This window comes from Ammospiza caudacuta, chromosome 3, assembly GCF_027887145.1.
Source record: "Ammospiza caudacuta isolate bAmmCau1 chromosome 3, bAmmCau1.pri, whole genome shotgun sequence".
Taxonomy (NCBI): Eukaryota; Metazoa; Chordata; class Aves; order Passeriformes; family Passerellidae; genus Ammospiza; species Ammospiza caudacuta.
In genome coordinates this window covers 68,125,554-68,148,307 of record NC_080595.1, presented here as the reverse complement: position 1 = coordinate 68,148,307, position 22,754 = coordinate 68,125,554, and the positions used below count along the sequence as shown (strand labels likewise).

The window sequence follows — 22,754 nt, the reverse complement described above, 5'->3', positions numbered from 1 at the left end:
GTCACAGTGAATGAGACATTAGGAATGGTTTCAACTACAGGACTGCAAATTGCACATTTGTGTAATCTCTGTTATTGACAGCATAAAGGAGAAACTCTTCAGTTTTTCCCAACCTGATTTCCTCCCCCTCCTGCCCTCATTGTTAAGGCAATATGTTTAATGCTCTCTGCTTATCAACCTGTTCCTTAACCTATGCATTATACTGCCAGTTCTTAACCTTGCAAAATTAAGCAGAATTGGACCCTCCTAATAAACAACCATTCTTCATTCAGTTCCTTCATGTCTTTAAGCTTTTCACACATCTTACATGATGTCTTCACCACCCCCTTCAGTGCATCCCTGATGTGATTTTGTGGTTGCAAAGTCCTTCATTTACCCTCTGAGTTGTTTAGAATGTATGGTTTACAGGGAAACAGAGAAGACCCAGAACTGAATCATCTCTCTGTTCAAATGAGTTAAAAACTAATCAATAAGATTATTTTTACAGGGGTTCTCTTGGTGGATTACACTGATAGGTAACAAAAACACTAACTGAGATGCCTGCAGAGCACAGGTGGAGGCTTCTTAGGAAAACCAATCTGCTCCTCAAGGCTGCTCAAATTCCACATAGACATGTGCCATAGAAGTGTTACCTCTGCTGGAGGAGCTGAGATAACAAATTACAAACCTCAAACAGCAATGTGACCCCACAGTTCTGTTACTTCTAGCTCTTAGGCATTTCACCTCTCCTTTTACAGTATCTTCTTAATTATGATTAATGAATTTCAATGATTACTGCTGTTTTAATGAAACCCAGGTGGTTTCACTTCCCTGCCTCAAGATGTCACTGTAGCTGGAGATAAAACTGCTCAGCAAGACAGTTCCATATTTCTGTACCTTAATAAATTTGAAACTTCAGAAATATGATTCTAAGTTTCAAGGGTTTATAATGTCTGTTTTGGGGATAATTACAACTCTGCAGGCGTCTTCATAACAAAGCACCATAAATTATCTCTGTTCAAACTTTTAATATATTTTTCTTCCCCTAGGAATTTTCATAAACAGTATTTTGATCATTTGAAGCAACCGTGAGGATGAAAGAGAATTCTATCATGTGTTATTTTCAATAATTCAAAGATGTAAAATGTCAATTGCTTATTTATTTTTTTTAATATTTACAGCTTGCACCAGTACATTTTATTGCTTTGAAACAGCACAGAGCAGCAGGTCAGGATTACTGCAGATTTACATTCTGCGAGTTTCTAAGTAAATTGCTTTCTTGTTACTTTTTTACTTCCCTTACATTTTCTCTGTTTTGTTGATCTAATGCAATAGATACTTTTCTTTCTCAACCTTCACAATTATCCAATTTTTCCTTTATTGCAAATTCCAGTGAGTTCATTACAAAAAGTTTATTGATGGAATAGGAAGTTCAAGCCCTTGTTATAAACAATTTAAATACTTTTGCCAAAGAAAAGTAGTGTCTTATGCTTACTAAACTGAGCTTTAAAAATCAGAACTGAAATCTGAACACAGAAGAACTTTCATTTGGTTAAACACAAAATATAAGAAACATTTTAAAAGCACCAAAGCACTTGACTGCTTTTGGACTTCAGACAAGTTATGTAGACAAGCTTACATGTGCAATGAAATATGAGTACTTATAAGGGAGGTACCTACATTTTTAAAGGGAATCAATGGCAAACATTTATACTGTGAGACCTATTCATTTGTTCAGTAAAAAGATGATTAAGTTCCAAGGGAAAGCTGACTATTTACTTGTGTTTGAAAATATTTTTTTTCCCTCTATAGATCTATTAGTGTCTCTTAGAGCACCAATGCTCTAACTCTAAATGTATTAAATGTGTTTTACCAGAAGGATAAATTTATTAATATTTTAAAACAGTATTAATGGTCTGGCATGAATCAAATCAAGTCACTCTCAAAATGTTAGATTGTGCATGTTCTGAATACTCTAGGATATCTGTTGATTCTGACAAGTTTTTTATTGTTGTCAGAAAAGGGAAGGGAAAATAGCATGACTAGTAAGAGCATGGCTGCTCTGAAAAGTGCAAAGCCATGAGCAAAACCCATACAATTTCTCTTTAGACTTCTCTAGCTAAAATCCTCCTTAAAGACTTCTAACATTAAAGCTTGCTGCTTCTCCTGAAAGTCCATAAACAAGCAAAATATTTGAATAAATACTTGATCTGGTCCAAAATGTAAGACATTGTGCAGTTATCAGTAAATTATTAACAATTTAAAAATCTGCAGAAGCCTGTCTTTAGCCTTGATGTTTTCTGTAAGCATTTGTAGAGAGTCTCAAAACTTGTGCTGAGAGGGGAAATGCAGTGAAGAGAATGAGAAGGAGCAGTGAGTCCTCTGGACGTTCTGGTGTGCTCAGTGTAATGAATCTTGTGTTCCTACACAATGCAGCCACACTATCACTATGTGCACAACACCAGTGCAGCTGGCTGATAAGTATTTTAAACATGACAGCTGACAAAACTTCCTGTTTATTGATTTTAGCACATTTAAGTTACATTCAGTTAAGTTGCCTTCTGCCTCCTACACCAAAAAAAAAGCCCCAAAACAAAGTATGCAGTGGGAATGATGGGTACCAACTGTTTCATTCTAAGATGGGCTGCTATTGCAGCATCCTGCCTGCCTCATTTATGTATTTTCTTCAATGCCAAGAAATGCTTAAGTATTAAATATTCAAGACATTAATCACTTTTAGCTTTACCCAGTATGACAAGCCATTATATTTGAGTTGTTGCAGTTCTCTCCTTGTCCACATCAGTTATGCAGTTTTTAAGACCACTACGATCACAAAGCAAACCCCTTCAAGCAGCTTAATGGAGACTGCAGATAGCACAAACCAGCCACCAGACTGTCACCTCAGTTAAACAGATCCTCACAAAAGTTCCAGAGATGAAAAAGGCCTGTCTGCCAATATCATGTTTTCAGTTTGCTAACAACAGTTTGTTTTCCCTCTCCTTTCAATGAGAAAGGAGTCTCCATGGATTTTTTTTTTTTATTTTTCTGAAAGGCTGAAATCAACAGCTCTGAAAAATATTCACTACTTAATGCTGACAGTTAAATACACCCAAAATCCCCCAATCAAAATATCCAATAAATATACCCAAAATCCTCCAATCACTACCTTTGGCCTATATCAAAGCCAGCCTCCAATGTTAGCGATGTGCCAAAAAAAATTAAACCCCCCTGAAAAAAGTAATTCTATATATTTTCTGTCTGAATCCTGGGGCCAGAAATTACTTTTTCCTCTTTTGACAGAAGTTTACTGCATTGCCAGCATTGCTTAATTGTGTAATCCAGCCTAGCGGCAATTTCTGAAATGGTGTTGAAATCTGGCAGAGTGGCCGTGGCACTGCTTCACAACACATGTTCCTCTTTTGGCCATTTCCATTGTTCCCACTTCCAGTGCTATGTTCTGCAGAAATCATTTGTATTCTTGTTAGGATCATCTGAGCAGTTGTTACCCATTAAGAAAGAATAAACAATCTTACTGTCTAAAAGGGAACTAGCTGCCCTGACTCAAGGCAAAAGTGCAGAAAGCAGCTGCTTTACCTCACTGAAACCACAGGGCCACCAAGGGCTGCACCGAACTGAGCTGCCTGGGAAGTGCTGGTGAGGATTCTTCCTTTTCCTTTGAAGTTCTTCTGGGGTGAGTTACCATTCTCTTTACAGCCTCTAGATATGCCACTTCTCTAGAACTACACTGAGAAAGTGATGCAGGCAGTGTCAGAGAGAGAGAATTAATATATATGTAAGATGCAGAAGGATTGCAGAAATGGCCATAAATAAATGTAATAGGAAAATTTGGAAAAGGTACCTGACCATCAGGCCTCAAGTGTGAGACAACCTATTTACAGGAATAGAGGGAAAATTGCCCTTCAGCTTAGGAAATGAGGGCTGGCACATTTAAGAGGAGAGGATTTGATGCAGTTGCTTGTGACACTGCTGTTGCTAGACTAGATATAAATGAACCCACAAGGTCCATTTTTGCTCTAAATTATCATATTCTCTTACAAACCTACTCAATTGTGTCTCAGAGATCAGCTTGTTAACTGAGAAGAGTGAGATGATTCCTGTCCTGGATACTTGCAAAGACTGATGGATTATTCTATTGGCAGTTATTTCTTCAAAATATAGCTAAAAGCTGAATACACATTTGTTCTGTAACTGAATGCTGCATGCTACCCATTGAAACCAGTTTAGAAAGATCTCTTATTTTATGTATTATGTGAAGCAGGACATTATTTGTATTACTTTTCAAAAGAGAAAAAATAACTTACATTAAAAATACATTCACTTGTCTTTTTGTGTGAATTCTACAGTTTATGAATCCCTCTGATGGCCTTATACATTCATACTATGCTCTGGTATTCAAAATAAGACGATCTTGTGTGGGATCTCAGCACCTCAGGACTGATGTGCAGAGTGACCGAGACCACCCTTGGGGGGCTCGGGAGTCCTGGAATGTTGCCAGAAGTGTCTGGTGGCTGGACTTTGATCCTACATGGGAGGCGACACCTGTATGAGGATGGGAGGATTTCACTGGGGTAAATGGTGAAGGGATAAGTTAATTAGAGTGTGAAACACAGGGTTTAAGATTTCTGTACAGTGGGGTTTAGAGAAGTAAGATGGAGGAACTGGGGCGTGTCCTGTCCTTCTTCTTCTTCTTCTTAGCCTCCATCTTCTGTGGTGATGTTGGCACTTTGGGATTGGTTATTACTAAAAGCGCACAGGTCAATAAGGGTAAAAGGTATTGGGGAAAATTGATAAATATTATATACGTAATTTTGAGTATAAAGATAGGTGACCGCCCCGGGGGCGCTCAGTGTGCTCATGGCTGGCTGCTGTGCAGACCTCTGTCGGGCCAAGGGAAAATCTTTTAGATAAATAACTAATAAACACCGAGACCGAGAAAAGATCTGAAGCCTCTTCTCGTCCTTTGAAGCGTGGGCTGTCCAAGGCCACCCCGGGCCTTTCCAGGTCATTTAAACAGACGAGAAACCAACAATCTTGGTCCCTTTTCCCATTAGGAATAAACTCTTTCAATGGCTTCGGCCATAAATGCATTTTCATGGCAAGCAGAAGCAGTTTTTAAATCTAGTCTGACATTTTAGTTATTGCTTTTAACTTAAGCCATTATATAATCGACAGGTGATACAAAAATTCTAACGGAAAGCATTCATTTTTTTTTAAAATATGATTTACAGAGCAATGTGAAAAATAACCCCAAAGCTCCATCTAAATAGATTTCAGCTTTTCACAGTGAACTATATAACTCACCATATATTTTCCTTTGTGGTTTCTGGATAGCAGAAGGTATTGAATTAGGAATCAAGCCTTCACATCACTCTTTCAGAACTGGGGGGGTATGTGCTGGACTGAATGGCCAGGAATAATCATGCTGTTCCCTTTGGCATAGTCTTAAAAAGATTCTGAGAGCGCTGGGGGAAATTTCTCTAAGAAAATACCAAGCAGACTCAGAATGCCCAAACTTTGCAGCCTCAGTTGTAAAGAAAGACTGCAGCTTGTGCAGACTCCTAAATCAGCTTTAATTTAGATAAGTAATGGATCAATAGCAATGAAGTCAGTACCAGGATGGATTTCAAATCAGGATAGTTATCCAATGAAGAACCTGGAATCTCAGTGGGGCCCAATCATCCTGCAGCTTCTGTGAGGCTGAAACTTTGCTGCTGCTGCTTTCTGAACAAGCTACTTTACAGCATCAAGCTGCCAACTCCTAAAGCTGCATGTGCACTTCCAGCTTCGGTTCAGATGTACCTCAGTACAAAAACCAAACAGGAATGCCATTGATCAGAAAATACTGGAAATAGCAACAGCCAGCAGCACAAGGAAATCTGGTTTTTAGTCAGGTCCTCTCAAACACACTGGTCAGACATGATGCTCGGACTGTTTCTGAGCTAGTACTACTAAAAAGTGTTAAGAAAATAGGTACTGTAAATACAGTCATATGAGCAGAGCTGAGACCCTGTCACTGACACTGCCACATTCAGTGATGGTGCTGAACAGGTGATTCTGCTCCTCCAGCTGAAATCTGAGCAGGGAGAACTGGTCCTTAAATGTGGGGGCTGTCACCACTTCTGCTCCCTGCTGGGACCTCAAAAAAAACCTGCAGAAGTAGAAAGCTGCAATCAGCTTTGAGGTGCTTCAAAATGTCTTCAGTGGTAAGATGAATTGATAATTTCACACACTTTGTTCTCTCTGGCTGACAATCCAATGTCTGAGCTATTACAGCAGCACTGTTCTTATGTTATAGCCTCAAATGCACTCAAACCTAATTTAAGATCCACCTTTTGCTCTGAAGTTGATACCATGCTAGCAGCAAAGATGAGGCTGACTGCATCCAAATCTGCACTTACAAAATTAAAGGCAAGATTTCCTTAGCAGAGGACACTTGGTTGTCAAATTTACAACCACCAGACATCACACCCTCCCTCAGATCTTCACACTGACTTTCCTCTGTAATGGAAAAAAAGATGGTTGCAATAAGAAACCATGGCTGTATTTTTTTAATGCCACCACTTTTTGTGTATGGGAAGTAAAAGGAGACTTAGGACCTCCCTAGGGACAGTGTGTTTCCAGATATATGAAAGAATAAGCAGATACTGCTTAGCATCTCAAAGCCTTGTCTGTGGAGGCACCATAGATACACACTGTTAATAAGAGATGAAAGTCCTGGCCCTAGACAGCTTCCAGTCAAAACAGAATGAAAGGATAGGGAAAAAAGAAGTAATATTATCCTCTTTTTTAATATATATATCTATATATATGAAAGCAAAGAACTGAGAAAATAGGTCATTTGCCCAGGATTGGAAGGAAAGCCTGTAAATATGCATTTAAACTGAATACTTGCCAAGTCTCAATCTGGTGTCACAAACCTGTTATTTCTCCCAAAAGAGCATATTAAGGAAATACCATAAAAAAAAAGAGAGTGCAGACCAGTAGGATCATAAATACATATAGAAATGTAAGTATGAATAGTTCTGATTTTATAAAACTTTCTCTTGTGTCCGTTTGGGGTGTTTTGCAGAAGCTGGCAAGTATATGCTCCTATACAAAAAAGTCATTGTGAAAAGACACCCCAATTTTAATTTCTAATTATCTACCACATATTCTAATTATCTACCACATATATACCACAATAACACATTGATCCATGTGTGGACCACAATCAGAACACTTTTTATGGCTGAAACTCATGAGAGAATTGAACACAAGAGAGGAACTCCCTCCTGGATAAAAAGGAAAAGGACAAGACTGATATTTATCTAGAGAAGGCTCAGGAAAAAGAGTTGAACATCTATCTGAGTGCTACTTGTAGATGCATTTTTTGTTGCTTCTTTTATACCTCTCTCCTCCAGAGACAACTGACTATATTGCAGTAAAAGAAAAAAAAATAGTTATACTGCAAAGTTCTCCCCTTTCCCGCAGTATCTGTATTCCTCTAGCACTTCTATTTGAAGAAGTCTTTTTTAGAACAGAAACTAATTCTTTGAAAAAACACCCTGTGGTAGCAAATACATAAATCTCTCATGTTGTCCTCACAGCCTGTCTCTTTAGGATTATTATATATTAGATTATTGTGGAAAAGAAGATTTAAATGTCTTATTTACCTGAACAGAATCATAATACATTTTCTTGCCGTCTTCATCTGTCTTGTCCGACATCAGCCATGCCTTGAGCAGATATTCATAAAAGCTATCCCCAAGCCCTCCAATGGAGACATGATCTTAATAGGGAAGAAAGAGATTGAACAGCAATTTCATCCTCAGCCATGACAATAAAATACAATTACAGTTTGAAACAGTATATTTAATGATCTATTTCTACAACATCTTTAATAAACATAAGCCCGGAACCTCAGGAAAAACTTTACTAGTTTATACAGAGAATTGTTTCTTTTATTGCTGTATTTTTAATCTAGCTAAAATACCATAGTTATTTAATATCCACAATGTGCCACAGGACATCATGGCAAAGCGAAAACAATTTATATGTGTCCATTCTAATTAATGTAGTCTATTCCATACAAAACCACGTCAAACTAAGTTTTTTTCTTTTTTTATTCTAAAAAGGTAAAAAAGTAGAAAGTGTTCTCTGATTTGATAAAGGCTTTCCCTTAAAGTGCAGGCATTGCTCTTTTAGTCACTAACTTTCCATTTAAGTCACTTCATAAAAAAGGCTTTTAGCTCCTTACTGCAGAGCTGAGTTTCAGGTTATTTAGTGGTATTTCAAAATGCTGAGCCATATGTTTAAAAATAATACTACATTTTTAAACTTCTGACTGCTCTCAGAACTCAGCAGTGGTTTGGAAGGAAAAAAAAAGGACTTCACCTCATCTGCAGAAGATTGTTGCTGTGACACTGCTTTATTCTGCCCTATGCTTACTATGTGAAACAATCTGGTACTACAGATGCTGTGATTATTCAATTGCACAATTTAGTGACTCTGGAAACACTAAGATCACACAAGCCAGACATGCAACATCAGTTGCACCAGTGATGGGAAATTTAGTGATGCTCTCAGTTGCTTGTACAAGATTGCACGCACTTACTGTCCAGGAACCTAAAAGATTCTTGGCAAAATTTTGATGGGTTATCATTATTTCAGCACAGATTCCCTAAATGCATTAAATACTACAACTATACATACATGTAAAGTGTTTTTCTAAGCTCCATTAAGTGAAGAAGTAGCTAGAGGTTAGCTTTTGAAACTTGTTGCTGCCTGGCAAAATTAAGTGATTTGGCATTTATCGAGTCTTCAGTGAAAAATTTCAAAGTGCTTTATGGGGACTTCTCATCTATAACTGTCAATTTTACAGCAAAGGAGGGATCTGCTAATTCCACTCAAGAAATCCAGGGATCACACAGCAAGAAATTACAGAGATCACACAGCAAGTTCCTGAGTCATACCAGAAAATTCTGGCCGTGAGAAATCCAAAAAGCAACCTGGATGGGATGATCCAGACTCATAAAGCGAGATGCAGAAGGTTAGTGATCCTGCGCTCACACTTCCTGACACATAACTCTGTTCTTAGCTTCAAAGTTATGCTCGTGTTGGTAGAATTCAAAGGAACACAGAGAATTTATTTTTATACCCCTTTGTGTCTTTTCTCCATGGAAAGCCTCCCTTCACCTTCCAGACAGCTTGCAAAGACATGCAAATGTAGAAGATAGATATTTGTCTATTCCAACTACATCAACAGTGTCCTTTTCCTCCACTAGCCTGTGACATGCAAAAAAAAAATTTAGTTTTCTGAATGCATCCTGTCCCTTTGCCTACCAAGTATATTGTGCCATCAAACCTGGGTTTGAAAAGGCTTTTTTTTCCTCTCAAACCTCTTTTGAATGAGATATATTGAAATTCTGGGAAGACTACACCATTTTTTAAATTAAATGTTCATGATCCAAAAGGAGAAGAGGTTTCTTAAAACAATGGGAACATTTCCTGTGATCAAAGGCTGATCTTTGAACAGCAGCATTTAAATGACCTTTACAATTTCCTAAATAAATTACCATAGAAACCTCTGACATTTGCAAACTAAATAGCACAAGCAGAGTTTCATCAATAATAAGCCCTGTTATTATATACATTATTGCAGTAGACAAATCCAATTGACGCATGCTGCAGCAAATCACTGTCAGTTTACTGTCAAAATAACAAGGGCTAAATGAATTTACAGGAACAATGGCAGAGATCCATCAGCAGCCTTCACAGCTACAGCACTGCTGGAGAAGAAACATTCAGAAACCATTCCTCCCTCTCCACTTTATATTTAAGATAAAATATTTCTGTCTTGTGCCAATTAAGGGTCTTGATTGTTTGGTTTTTCCCTTCTGTTGTAATCAGCAGAAAACAGCCTAGAAAAGCAATCTCAAATAACATATTTTTCAAGTCTCACGTTCTGATTTTCTCTGTGGGGAAAAAATTAGTTAATCAGTGTTGGTGAATGGAGGCGACTGATATGAAAGAGATGGAACAAGATGGAACTTGTCTTTGCTGCTTCAGCATGCCAGGAACAGACCTGCATCAACACCTGCACCCATCATTCACAGGCATGGGAAGCTATTTATTCATCAACACTGCATGCTATTGGAAAACAAAACTCCATGGACACTGCAAATTTTTCTGTGCACACCAACAAAAACTGGCATTTCATGTGAATGAGGAGTGCTTAAGACGAAGTAATATTAAAAATATGGAATAACAAAAGCCATAAGGCAGAGTAAGTGTTTTGACTGCTTTAAAATGTGTAAGGCAGAGTCACTAACTGCCTCAGCCTCTGGAAAGATCTGCTCTCATGAAGCATCAAAAAGCAGTCTCTATGGCTAAGAGAAGCCAGGAAAGGAGTTAACTGCATCTATCTCACAGGTGCTGAGATTGTCTCTAATTAAATCCAGTACCTACTGCTGTAGGATCAACCCTTCCAGGGGAGGTTTTTATGTCTTGTAAAGCTGTGCTGAACCGACACGTGTTACAATTGGGCACACGTCTCAAATCTGTGCAGGGATGTCACGGTTTATACCAACATGCAACCACAGCTGATGGTCATGCATGCTGAGCTGCCACAGGCCTTGTGGCACAGTGACCTGCAGGGAGCCTCACAGCATAGCAGACTGAGAAATGACAGTGCACTTCTAATTCATAAAGGGAAATGGCATTTGCATTGATGGGAAAATACACCTGAGCAGCAAAATCTTTTTGGATAAGATTTTAACTCAGAGTGACACAAAACTTTCAAAAATAGATTTTAATCAATAAAATCAAAGAAATCACAGAAAGGAACAGGTTGGAAGGAACCACAATCCAACCTGTCCAACCTCCCTGTGCCAGCAGGGTTATCCTAGAGCACATGACACAGGATTGTGTCCAGATAGTTATTGAATATCTCCAGTAAAGGACACTCCACAACCTCTCCCAGACAAAGGCAATTTGCTCCAGTGCTCTGTCACCTGCACAGAAAAGTTCTTCCTCATATTCAGGCACAATTTTCTGTGCATCAGTTTCTTCCCATTGTCCTATTGCTTGGCAACCTGGAGAAGAGCCTGGTCCACCCTCTGACATCCTCTCTTCAGGTACTTAAGAGACACGGACAAGGCTCTTTCTCAGTTGTCTCTTCGCAATGCTGAACCAGCCCATCTCTCTCAGCCTTTCCTCAAAGGAGAGATGCTCCAGTCCCCAGTCATCTTTGCCACCCTCTGACAGACCTACTCCATCTGATAGACCTGTTTCTGGTACCAGGTCCCCAGAACTGGGCACAGCACCTCAGCTGTGGCCTCAACAGGGCTTTGTAAAGAGGCAGGATCACCTCACTTGGCCTGCTGGGAATGCTCTTCCTAACGCTGCCCAGGATGCCATTGGCCTTCTTGCCCACAAGGGTGCTGCTGGTTCATGGCCATCTTGCATATCTTGCTTGGTTTTATTCAATAATGTAAGGAAGAAAAAACAGAAAGACAGAGTTGCCTGAATAGGATGGTTACAGACTGAACCTAAGCAGGAAAAGTGGAAAAAGCAACAATGTCTCTAAAATCATGATCCTGCACACTGTGCACACCTTCTGACAAGTTATGGAGATCAGAGAAAGCAATGAACAACAATAAAAGGCTCAGTCATCATGAAGGAGCTAAGGAATTCAAGTAATTCAAGTAATTCAAGTATTTTATAGTCTTTTCCTTCTAATTTTGGTATCTTCAGTAATGGTTCCAAGGGGATTAATGCCATGACACATTTCTGTTTAGTTTGCTTCCTCAGTTGGTGGCATTAAATTTCAACAGAAATCACAGCTGGGATTAACTGGAAAGACATGTCTTATTACTTTTTTTCCTTCAGTAGAGCCACATAACTCTGGAAATGTGGAATTTGATTCAGACAAGCTGATAAAGCTTCCTTATACAGCTACTTCAGAGAGCACTTTAGATTTTTGAATAAGAGACTTCTGTAGACCACAAATTCCTTTCCAAAGTCATACATATTCATACATTTCCCGACTTCCACAAGTCACACTGAAAGCTCAGAAAAAGTATATTAAAATATAGCAAGTAAGATTATTAATTTTATATTAGTATTTTTTTTTACATTTTATAGAACCTCAGATATAAAGTGAGTTTCTATACATTATAAAAGTTCTTTTTATATTAAAAGAACAGGTAACTGACTGAAAGAAGTTAATGACTGTAAAGAGAATGCTGATAGACAGCTCATAGTAGCAAAGACTTCAGCTACTTACGCTGGCCCCACTGGCCACTGCTGGGGTTCAGGTAGTTGGGGTAAAGGCCCTCTGGTTTATCCAGGCGATTTAGAACTTTTCGGATATTCATTACCTAGTGGAAGGTACAAAACACTGAGCACTTATCCATTTTCCCCACAAAATACAGGAGTGTAAATATGCCTAAAAATAACCCCCCTGATCTTATTCAACACACACACACACCCAAACACCTCTGTGCAATTGTATCACTATTGACAAAGCTGATATCATCATGCAAACAAGTTCCTGAAAATCTCGGGAGTTTCTGTGCCAATTGTCAGCCATGAAACAACACAACAGGAGCAAGCTGCAAAGTTCAGGACTTGCCATGCAGAGTATCCCCCTCCTCCCCAGGATGCTGAAATTCACTGAGGCTATTTGCCTTAACTACGCTCAGCTACATCAGCATTTATATTCCTTGTATACCTAAATCAGAAATGCTATTAAATATTAAGCTTATCACCTAGTGCAGGTGTGGAAGTGCACTGCAAAGGAGTTTTGCCTGGAAAGGAGAGCACGGCTGGAGCTGACTGAGCTTTACACCAGCAGCTTGCCCAGCAGCAGGGACCCAGGCAGCCCCCAGCGCTCTGCCAGCACTACTAAGGAGCTCACTACAAATGAGATGCCCGGGGAAACAATTACAGTCCAGATGCTCAGCAGCTGGAGCCATCCAGCAGCACAATCCACTGCAGAGCACATGAAATGAGTTATACTGCATTTTAGGATTCACGGAAAATCAAATGTCGCAGCTTGGAAGAATGAGGACCCTGAGCACTGCAGGCCAGAAATTGTAACAAAAAGGTACTGACAGCTTCATTATAAACCCCCGAGTGCCTAGAGACCAAGTGAAGTAGCTACTGAAAAAGAAGATAAATTAACTTATACCAAGCTGCAGAAGGATTTCTGTTGTGGTACACAAACTGCCTGCTGCATCTTGATACTACTCACTGCCCAAATGCAGGCTGCAACGAGTCCTAGACCTCAATTAATGGGTTCTTCTATGAATACATCCATGGAAAGCTTATTCCAGTGTTTATTCTTTATCAAGTGTACCAGCCCTGGAATGGTTAATCTCTGAGGGCTTTGGAATTACAATCTCTTAAGGGTTTTAAGAATAGCTTACATAAACAGATTTCCAGCATCTTGCAGCTAGAGCATGATGCCACAGTGTAGAAGAACCATGGGCTAGGACTTTTAAGATACACAATTTCATTGTCTCTTAGTAGAGAGATGTTGTGCATTAAATTACCATAAATGCCACAAGATCATTAACTTATGTTCGAAATTTATTTCTGGCTATTCCTCAGTGCTGCCACTCCCTACTCATCCACTCCTCATCCCCAGTCCAAATTTAAGAGAAACTGTCCTTATATTTACCCCTAAATACATGAAAACTGCTAGGAGTTTGCTTCACAAAATTTATTCCAATGCTGACAATGGTCCTGCTGCAAAGCCCCTCAGTCCCTACCCAATAATAATTTTAGATTTGGCTTTGCTTTTAGAGCTACTGCTAAACATTTGGCATCTCATCAATAATTAGATTATTAAGTAGATAATATCAGCTTTAGGTAATATGGGGTGGCTGCAGTAAGAATACAAAATCAGAAGAAGTGTACGTTTTAATTAGGAAATATAAAGAAGAAAAATGATAAAGTGATAAATGAACAAGTGATAAATGATAAAGTGATAAAGTCCTGATAAAGAACAGGACTTGCTGCTATTAGTACGTTAAAAAGCAAAGCAAAATTGTTCAGGTGGGAGTTGAGGGAAGGAGGAGTTCTGCCATGGCTCATATATATAAAAAGTATCCAGAAGACAATGTTATCAAATTTTGGAAGAATTAGTGTGCACAACAACTGGTTTGTCTAAGGATGTGATTTCTTTTTTCCTTCCCCAAAGAGAGTTCAAAATATATTTCTTATAGTGCAATGGAAGGGCTTTCTGATCTCACTGACAGCAGTCATATTATACAGCATTTTGAAGAGTAAACTTGTTAGAATCACCATGGTGCTTTGCTTTCTCTAGGCATCAGTTATTATTCTGAATATAAAGCCACGTTTTGTTTACACCCCATTAAGTAAAGAACTGAAGAAAGCTGTACAGTCTGATTGCTTAATGTGATACTAATGTAGAAAATAAACAGAAATTAAGTGTTTTATGGGGCCATATACAAGAACATATATCAGAATAATTTTGGAAGAAACTTTTGACTTTTTAATACAAAAACATGACAAGGTAATTAGGGAAAATGCGACAAATGCTTACAACTGAGGGAAATCCAAATCCCTCCCTATTGATATTAGTCCCTGAATATGTGCTTTATCTTTTACAACATGATTTTGATGGAGCAGTCTGACCTTTTCAGCAAAGACTGGATTTCCAGACAGGTGGCTCAAATGTACAAACTCCAGATGCAAAGTCCCAAATTCTGCCAAAATGCTGCTTCCACCAGAGGCCCATGGCCAATTTCGACCGATTCCACTAAGATGGGGGGAAGAGAAAGACAGAAAATAATCATGAGCATCTGTAAGGCAATGCTAATAAAATGTAATAGGCAGTAGCTATAACATTATCATGAGAAGATAACTAATCTAAATGTACTTAATATGTATGTAAGGAGTCATGCTTCAGCAGCCTTCCATGATTTCCCCACAGGACCTTGAATTACTTCAGTCCAGCTCTGCTTAGGCTGTACAGTTGCTTTTTGCAAAAACCCAGTCTTTCAGCTCACAAATGGCTCCATCACACTTATCACTGTCACAGTGTTCCATTGCAGGATACCATGTTTAAAGACACGACAAAAAACTACTAAGCAAGCATTCTCATACTTCACCTCTTTTCCTCTGTAATTAACACAGCACTCTCCTATTCTAACTCTAATTTCTACAGAGCAATTTCTCATTAACTTAAATTAATGCATATACACAGAATAGGCTTTAAGTTAGAAGTACTGCATGCAGCATATACTTCTTAATGCATGAGACTTTGATAGGGTAGGATAAGTATGTATTTTCTGTCTGGGCACTTGTACCAGGATGAGTAACTTCAGTTTTAATTATGACCTAAAGATACTTCACAGCAAAATTAATCTTAGGATTTGTATTGAGAATAGAGAAAATCACATTTATTGCTAAATCTCCACTAGAAACTAAAGCTGCTTGAGACTCAGAATGGCGAGTCTACTGAAATTTCATTACAAAAAGGTGGAGATTCTTTCCCCCTTGAAATTTCCAGCAGCAATATTCAGAAAAAAACTCCTGAAATTAAAGAAAGTTTAGCCACTGTTCCAGAGCACCTAGTTGAATAATGACATATTAGATTGGCTTATTATTAGGATGAATGTTACATACAAATACACTTATTAGGTACTGGAACACCTTCCACATTTCCAAGTTGTAAAAAGCATTAAACACAAAGACATCTGTATATAAATAAAATTTTCATTTTACTTTTACACATAAGCAGCCACTACATCAATTAGCAGTTGCACAACCATGAAAATATGGTATTCTTCCTGAGTTAAAATGTGACTCAAAAAATCCAAAACCAGCAAAAAACTCCAATAAATCATGATGGAAGTTCTCAGATTTATTAAACTCTTCTTCAAAAGATCGTCTATAACTGAAGTTTAACCAGTGGATGGAAATTAAGACTCCATTAGGTCAATCTCCCCGCTAGCTATATCAAATGGTATTTTGAGACTTCTGCCAGACACACAAAATAAAACCAAGTCATTAAGCTTCAAAAGCAGAGAAAGGCACAGAGAGCACAAAGGAAAGAGATCTGATGAGGCTGCCCTGGTTGACCATAAAGGTGCAAGAGGTGGAGACACATATAAGTCCTCTGATGTAAATAATTGCCCAAAAAGTGTTTCTGATCTTCATAGCTGCAGACCAAAATCAATGAAAAAATGAAATCAGGGTACTGCAAGATGCACACAATCCCCATTTGGTATGGTATTTGAGTGACTGAAACAAAACACAAGTTTTATGGTATCTTAATATCTCATTTTAAGATGTCTCTTACAAAGATTTGAGTATTTTTTACACAGTGAAGAGAAACCCACAGCTGGTTTACAAGCTTTCTGCACTTCAATCTCCTGTGGCTCGGAATTTTTTTGAATGGTAACATAAAAGCATCACATATTACAGAAAACAGGATCAAGGTGAGTACAAGCAGACAACATATCTGGAAACCTCTCCACTACAGTCTGAAGAACTTGTGGACTGGTTATTCACCCAAGAACAGACCCCATCTCTGCTACATGCTATCTCAAACTGCTGACTTCTAGATGAAAATATCTTATCCTGTTTCCAAATCACCCAGATTAAAAGAGGTGACATAAAGTTCCCAGGAAGAAAAAAATGAGAAAAACCCCCTCAATTTCGAAAAGTTAGCATGTTGTGGTACAAATGGAAAAAGCACATGTGCTTTTTCCTAGAAAGTTTCTCAATCCATCTCAAAGTGAAAACATTGAGCTGTTCCTGCAGCAAGGCATCAACCAAAATCGACAGAAAATGTAATAGAGTTCCTACTTGGACTCTACCCCAGTGTCTGCTGATACCAATACAACCTGCCAGAACACTTTGATGTAGTGTGTTTTGTTAACAAGGAAAATTTCCAAACACAGCTGTCAAAAGGTTTTCTGCATGCAGCAATGTGTTTTGCCATGAGTGGAGGATTCTTCTTGTTTAAGATGGTTTGAAAATCATGAACTTGCATTATTTGATCTTAAACAAAATATAAGTAGAAATAAACATTTATGTTACATCTTAGGTACTATTTAATGGAGCTTTCATTTTTTTCAGTTGGGTCAGGTGGTTAGGAAAAAAAGGCATTTTTTTCTGGTAAATCTGCAAAATAAAAAGGCTATGTGTTGGCTTAGCCTCAGATGTGAACTCTGTCACTGGAAAGCTCATGTCAATAACGGTAGTACTCAAGATTTGCTCTTCAGTCCCTCAACTATTTTTCATGCAACCTTCAGCTATGGATGTCTGGTATTTTGTCATACCATAGAATGGCCTGGGTTGAAAGGGACAGTAAAAACCATCTGGTTCCAACCCCTCTGCCATGGGCACCTTTCACAGGTTTCCCAAAGCCCTGTCCCACCTGGCCTTGAACACTTCATGCCACAGCTTCTCCAGGCAGCCAATTCCAGTGTCCCCCCATCCTCACATAAAAAGTTTCTTCCTGGCATCTAATCTAAACCTACTCTCTTTTAGTTTAAAGCCATTCCCCCTTGTCCTATCACTACCTGCCCTTGCCAAAAGTCCCTCTCAGCTCTCTTGCAGACCCCTTTAGGGACTGAAAGGCTGCTGTGAGGTCTCTCCAAACACTTCTGCAGGTTGAACAGCTCAATTCTGTCAGCATGTCTTCATAGGAGGGGGGCTCCAGCCAACTGATCATCTTCATAGGATATATTTCATCTTTGGGAGCAATAGAACAGGAAAGTTTTCTATATTCCCTCACACTAACTGGGACAGCCACAGTACTGTTTCTGATTCCATTCAGCTCCATCCTTATTTTAAGATGATACTCCAGTGAGCATTGTGCAGACAGTCAGCTCCTGGAGAGAGAGACCAGGAAATACTCAACAAAGCTTTCAATAAACAAAATGGGAGAGATTGCACAGTCTGATCATTTTTGATTGGGAAAGTAGACTTTGACTTTTGTTTAACAGTATTTAGGCTTAAAAAAAAGAAAAGGAAATGAAGAGGGTGCTCTTTTTTCAGCCCTGCCCTCACCACCCTCCAAATAATAAATATAGCACCCTTAAAAAAACCCTACAGAACTTTAAAAAAGAGGAAACTAAACAGAACAAAATAAACAGAAAAAAGACATCTTTGTCAGGGATTATAAACAATGAGTACATTTATAAATTACTTGAGGTGCCCTAGAAAATAACATGCAATAAATACATCTAACAGCTCAGTAAATATTAATAACTAGACATAGTAAAATACTGATTTCTGCCCATGCATGAGATAATATAACCAGGGCTCCCAACTCAGACATTTTTCAAGCTCTTCACCGTTACCATTATGAGGGTGAACAAAAACTCCTGCAAAGTTAAAAAAAAACAATGCTGAGAACCTATTTACCATTCAGCCATAAAGTCAGTGCTGGGTATCTCATTACTCTTCAGTTATGACGTTATGCACTGGCTTCCTGAAGTCTTGAGATGCAAACCTGAGTCTCTGGTGAAAGTTTTTATTTCTATTCCCAAGTTTTAGCAAACCTACATAATGTTGCAAGTTCCTACATGTTTTTTGTCTGGGGGTGTTCATTACTCAAGTCAAGAAACAACAGCAGCAATCTGAACCCAAAGAATTATCAGGGCACTTGGAGGATTCTCAAAAGGTGGTTCATAACTCTGTGCCAAACTTATGTGCAGATCATTCCTCCCAGTCAAAGCAAAACTTGTAAAGCACCGAAAATTTTTGCATCTTATTTTGACTCTGTTTAATAGTTTAATGTCACAAATGTCTTGTAAGCTGACAAATGCAGTTTTCAGAAAGAGATGGAGGACAGCAAAGGGGGGCAGATATGATACTTTTTATATTAGCTTTATTCCTGTGTTCTGCTTTTTTTTTGTAATTTACCTTGCCACTGAATTTTTCAATTTTTCTTATATTGATACACACTACAACCTGTACTGTCAGTCATGTACTCACATCAGGGTTAGAAACCAAACTCCTACTGTACACTTCAGGAAGGAAAGATGGAAGGAGACGCACTACTCAAACTACTTTGAAGATCCAGACAAGTGCTAAAATATCTGCAGTTTATAGGGTACTATTTTAACCTATCTGAAATCACTGTGTCTAAAATAGTATATTTTACACTGCATAAAACACACAAAAAGTTTCTGTAACACATTCAGAGAACTTTAGGACTTTTTATAACTTTTATTATGTAATTAAGGCAAATTTGAAGTGAGAATCTGGATCAGAGAAGCATAATATTTTGGTTTATAATATTTCTCACTGATTTTATAAACTTTGTTTCTGAACACTGAGTGCCACAGAATCTGAAAACCAGTGTTTGTAGTTCTACTGTCATTCATTCTTGGCAAATGTGAGCCTGATTGACCTGGGCTGCTGGTAACTCAATTCAGTATTTTTCCAGCAGATCATTGTTGGTTCATTTGTACATAAGAACAGAAAGCATGAGATCACTAAGTCTTCTAAAATGTACAGAGTGTACCAAGAGAGGGAACCACAGAGGAAATATAAATATTCAAAGGTTGCTTTTTAAAAAATCACTGAAATTCAGAAGCACAACCATATTTAAAAGAGTTTTAAAAAATTATCTACATCCCAATATATATAAAGCAGCAGCTAATTTTCAACTGAAAGGAAAAGCAAATCCTCAGGGAAACTGCACAAGTACTTCAAAGGGTCAAAACACTTATCAAAATTCTTGTCATCAGCAAGCAGAACTGTTTGTCTCTGCAGACAACTTGTTTATTATACCCCAGCCTTTCCTGGAGGATGCCAGGACAACTCTGCAAGCTGGAGGCAGAGCAAGAAGTCAGAATTTCAATATTTAATGCAAAATGCACCAGGCACAACAGAATAGTCAGTGTCCTCTTGCAGACTCAGCCAGTAAAAAGTGAAAGGCCAGAATAAAAGAGACACAGCAACAACAAGTGATGTGTCCATGTACCACTGTTGAGAAAGGTTTTAGAATTAAAAATGAAAATAAGTCCCAACAGCCCCTTTGGACTTTACTAAAGCTGATTTTTTTTTTTCTGTAAGAAACTACCCTGTGATTGTGGGTGAAAATGCAAAACGCTGTGACAGAGAAATCACTGAGAGGGGTCCACTGAAATTCACCAGAGCTGGAGCACGCAGGTTGTGCCTGGTACTTCCAACAGCGCTGAGGGGCCAAGGAGGATCTGCCTGGAAAATACAGATTGTGACTGGAATTGGTTAGGCTTAATCCTCTTTTAAGAGGATTTCTGCAGGAGCAGAGTGTAGCCCAGCCCAGTGCTCAGAACCTGGTTTATGTCCCCCCACACCACCAGCTGTGGCTCAGACACCCAGGCCAGAGGGGGACCTTTCCAAATGGAGGTCGAGACACAGGCAGAGGGTGTTGCAAAGGACACACAAACTTCCCTGCAGCTTTCCCCTCCCAGCACCCCAGGATGCACTTCATGCTTCTCCTTGAGTCTCAATCCCCAAGCAAGCATGCCTTGAATCCAGAAGTAATGCAGAATTATCAGGGCTTTCTTTGTCAAAGAAAACCACAAATCCTCCCCTGCTTTTTTCCCCAAAGGAAGCCTGGGGTCCCCAGACAATTTGGAAAGCATAACATGATTGCTTTTCCATGTTTTAGTCTTAAAATTCTGACCACAAGCCATTTGGCTGCACAGCTGAAACCCCACACTGCAATCCAGCAGCATTGCGCTGTGTGCCAGCTATGGGTCTGACCACGAGGGAAGGCGGGGAAATGGGAGAGCTCTGCAGCTCCAGCAAGGGCACTCTCTGAAATTCATCTCCTTGGGGCTCCCCTGATAATCAGTGCAGGGAGATAACAGAATTAAATCACTTCACAGAGGAGATGAAGCTGAAGATGGAGTCTTTCCTGTTACACAGTAAACCCACGGAGACCAGTCTCCTACAGGTACCCCTTGCCAGGTGCCCAAATCTCAAAATTTCAATTAGGTTCACAGGTACCAGATGGGTTTTTAAACTCTCTACAGGCTAATACACATAACAAAAGGGAGAAGTGGAGATAAACACTCTGTAATGTTATATTTTAAAATCTTTAATTACATAAAAGGTTTTTTTCTAACTCACAATTTATCTTTAATGATTTTTTAGGAACTAGATGATTTTTAAGGTCTGTTACAATCCAAATCATTCTACAATTTTGTATTTCAATCCAGTTAGAACAATCTCCAAGGGCACAGTCCATTTTGGCAGAATTGCTCATTATTCCTATGTCCTCTTTTTGTAAAAAGTCAGTAAAAATACACAGTGTCCAGCCACAGCATTTCTACTTTTCTAATGAAGTGTTTATATATTGCAGAAGCCTTCAGTCTATACACTGCCAAAGCCTTTGGTGTATTTCTTTTTTGTCACTACCAGTCTTTCATAATATTTTAATTTGATTAAATCAACTAAGTCTCCTTAGAACAAATGAAGAGAGGTCAGAAGACCATCAGGTTTTTCCTTTACGTACTAGGCATCTATTTTTTGATTTTAAACAAAATACATATAAAAGATGAAATTTCTCTAGAGTCATAGATGGCATGAAATACATCAAAATGCTAAATAAAACTTAATTGCTCTCAGACATTCCTAGGCAAATGATTGAACTCAAATCCCAACAATTAATATGTTCTAAATATACACACACACTCAACTTAAAAATAAGCAAATACTGGGGAAAAAGTATTTTATGGATACTACAGTGGCATCCTCTGGGAGGGGAGAATACCCAGGATAACCCTACTGGAGCAGGGAGGTTGGACCAAGTTGGAGTTTGGATCCACTGTGGTCCCTGCCAACCTGGCCCATACTGGGATACTGTGATCCCTTGGGAAAGGGAGACAAGTGGCAGCCAGAAGGATGATTCTCAGAGGCCATTTTCATAGAGTATCTAATGTTTCATGCATTATTTAGGATTGCCACATTGAAAACACTTTCATAAGAATAATTTTTTGGACTGCCCTGAATGGAAAAAAAAAAAAAAAAAAAAAAGATGAGTGGCTTCTCTTCCCAGAAACCAATGTTAATCATTAGACACACATTTATTCCTAACAACTCACTGAGAGGCTAAATCCAACAACACAGACCACACTGGGGGAGTTAAAGGATGAGTTAATACTTAGAAAAGGTTCCCTTCAAACTCCTGAGCTACATCTTTCTCCTCTTAGTACTGCAGCTAACTAAGAATGCTAATAAATTATGCTGTGTGATTTCAGCTTTAATTAGAGATTAATATTTTAAAGCAAAATTAAAACCAAACTCAACTATGAAGCACACAGGCAATGCTTGCTCAAAGTTTCAATCAGTCTATTCCAGAAATTAAATGCTAAAAAGATTTTTTTTTAAATTTATTTCTTTCTCCCCCATCCCTAAAAATACAGTATATAGGATTGTGGATCTTGGTTTAAGGGTCTGTCTTCACAAGCACTGAAACTGATGATTTATTTGCTATTGCTTCAAATATAGTTCCTGTATTTTTGTTTTCCCCCTAAATGGCCAATCATCTTCACCCTTGTTTGAGAGTAGAAAGAAAAGTACAGAAATCTCATGTTTGCATACACCACTGGCACTCACTCAACTTTTCCACCCAAATCTTGTGGTGGGAGCTGCCAAGGCAGGGTCAGACTGAGGAATCTGTGACAGGACTAGCACAGTAACTGTGTATTTCTAGTGTGAATATCTTCCTATCCAACTACCAGTAAATGATGGTTAACTTTGTGCAGGCTTGAGTGGTCCCAGAATCACCCAAG

The 22,754-nt window shown here is 38.7% G+C and overlaps 1 protein-coding gene across 2 annotated transcripts in view; it reads right to left on the bottom strand.

The window, feature by feature from the left end:
- Positions 1 to 22,754, bottom strand: part of MAN1A1 (mannosidase alpha class 1A member 1) — a 139,500-nt gene that overhangs the window by 14,336 nt on the left and 102,410 nt on the right. For both annotated transcript variants that reach the window (XR_009274539.1, XM_058801355.1), the window contains exons 6-8: positions 14,644 to 14,767; positions 12,266 to 12,359; positions 7,653 to 7,768 (exon numbers count right to left, since the gene is read on the bottom strand). Coding sequence is in view for 1 of the 2 variants with exons in the window: in XM_058801355.1 (XP_058657338.1) it covers positions 7,653 to 7,768; positions 12,266 to 12,359; positions 14,644 to 14,767 (334 nt within the window). In the remaining variant the exon portion in view is untranslated. The remainder of the gene's footprint in view (positions 1 to 7,652; positions 7,769 to 12,265; positions 12,360 to 14,643; positions 14,768 to 22,754) is intronic.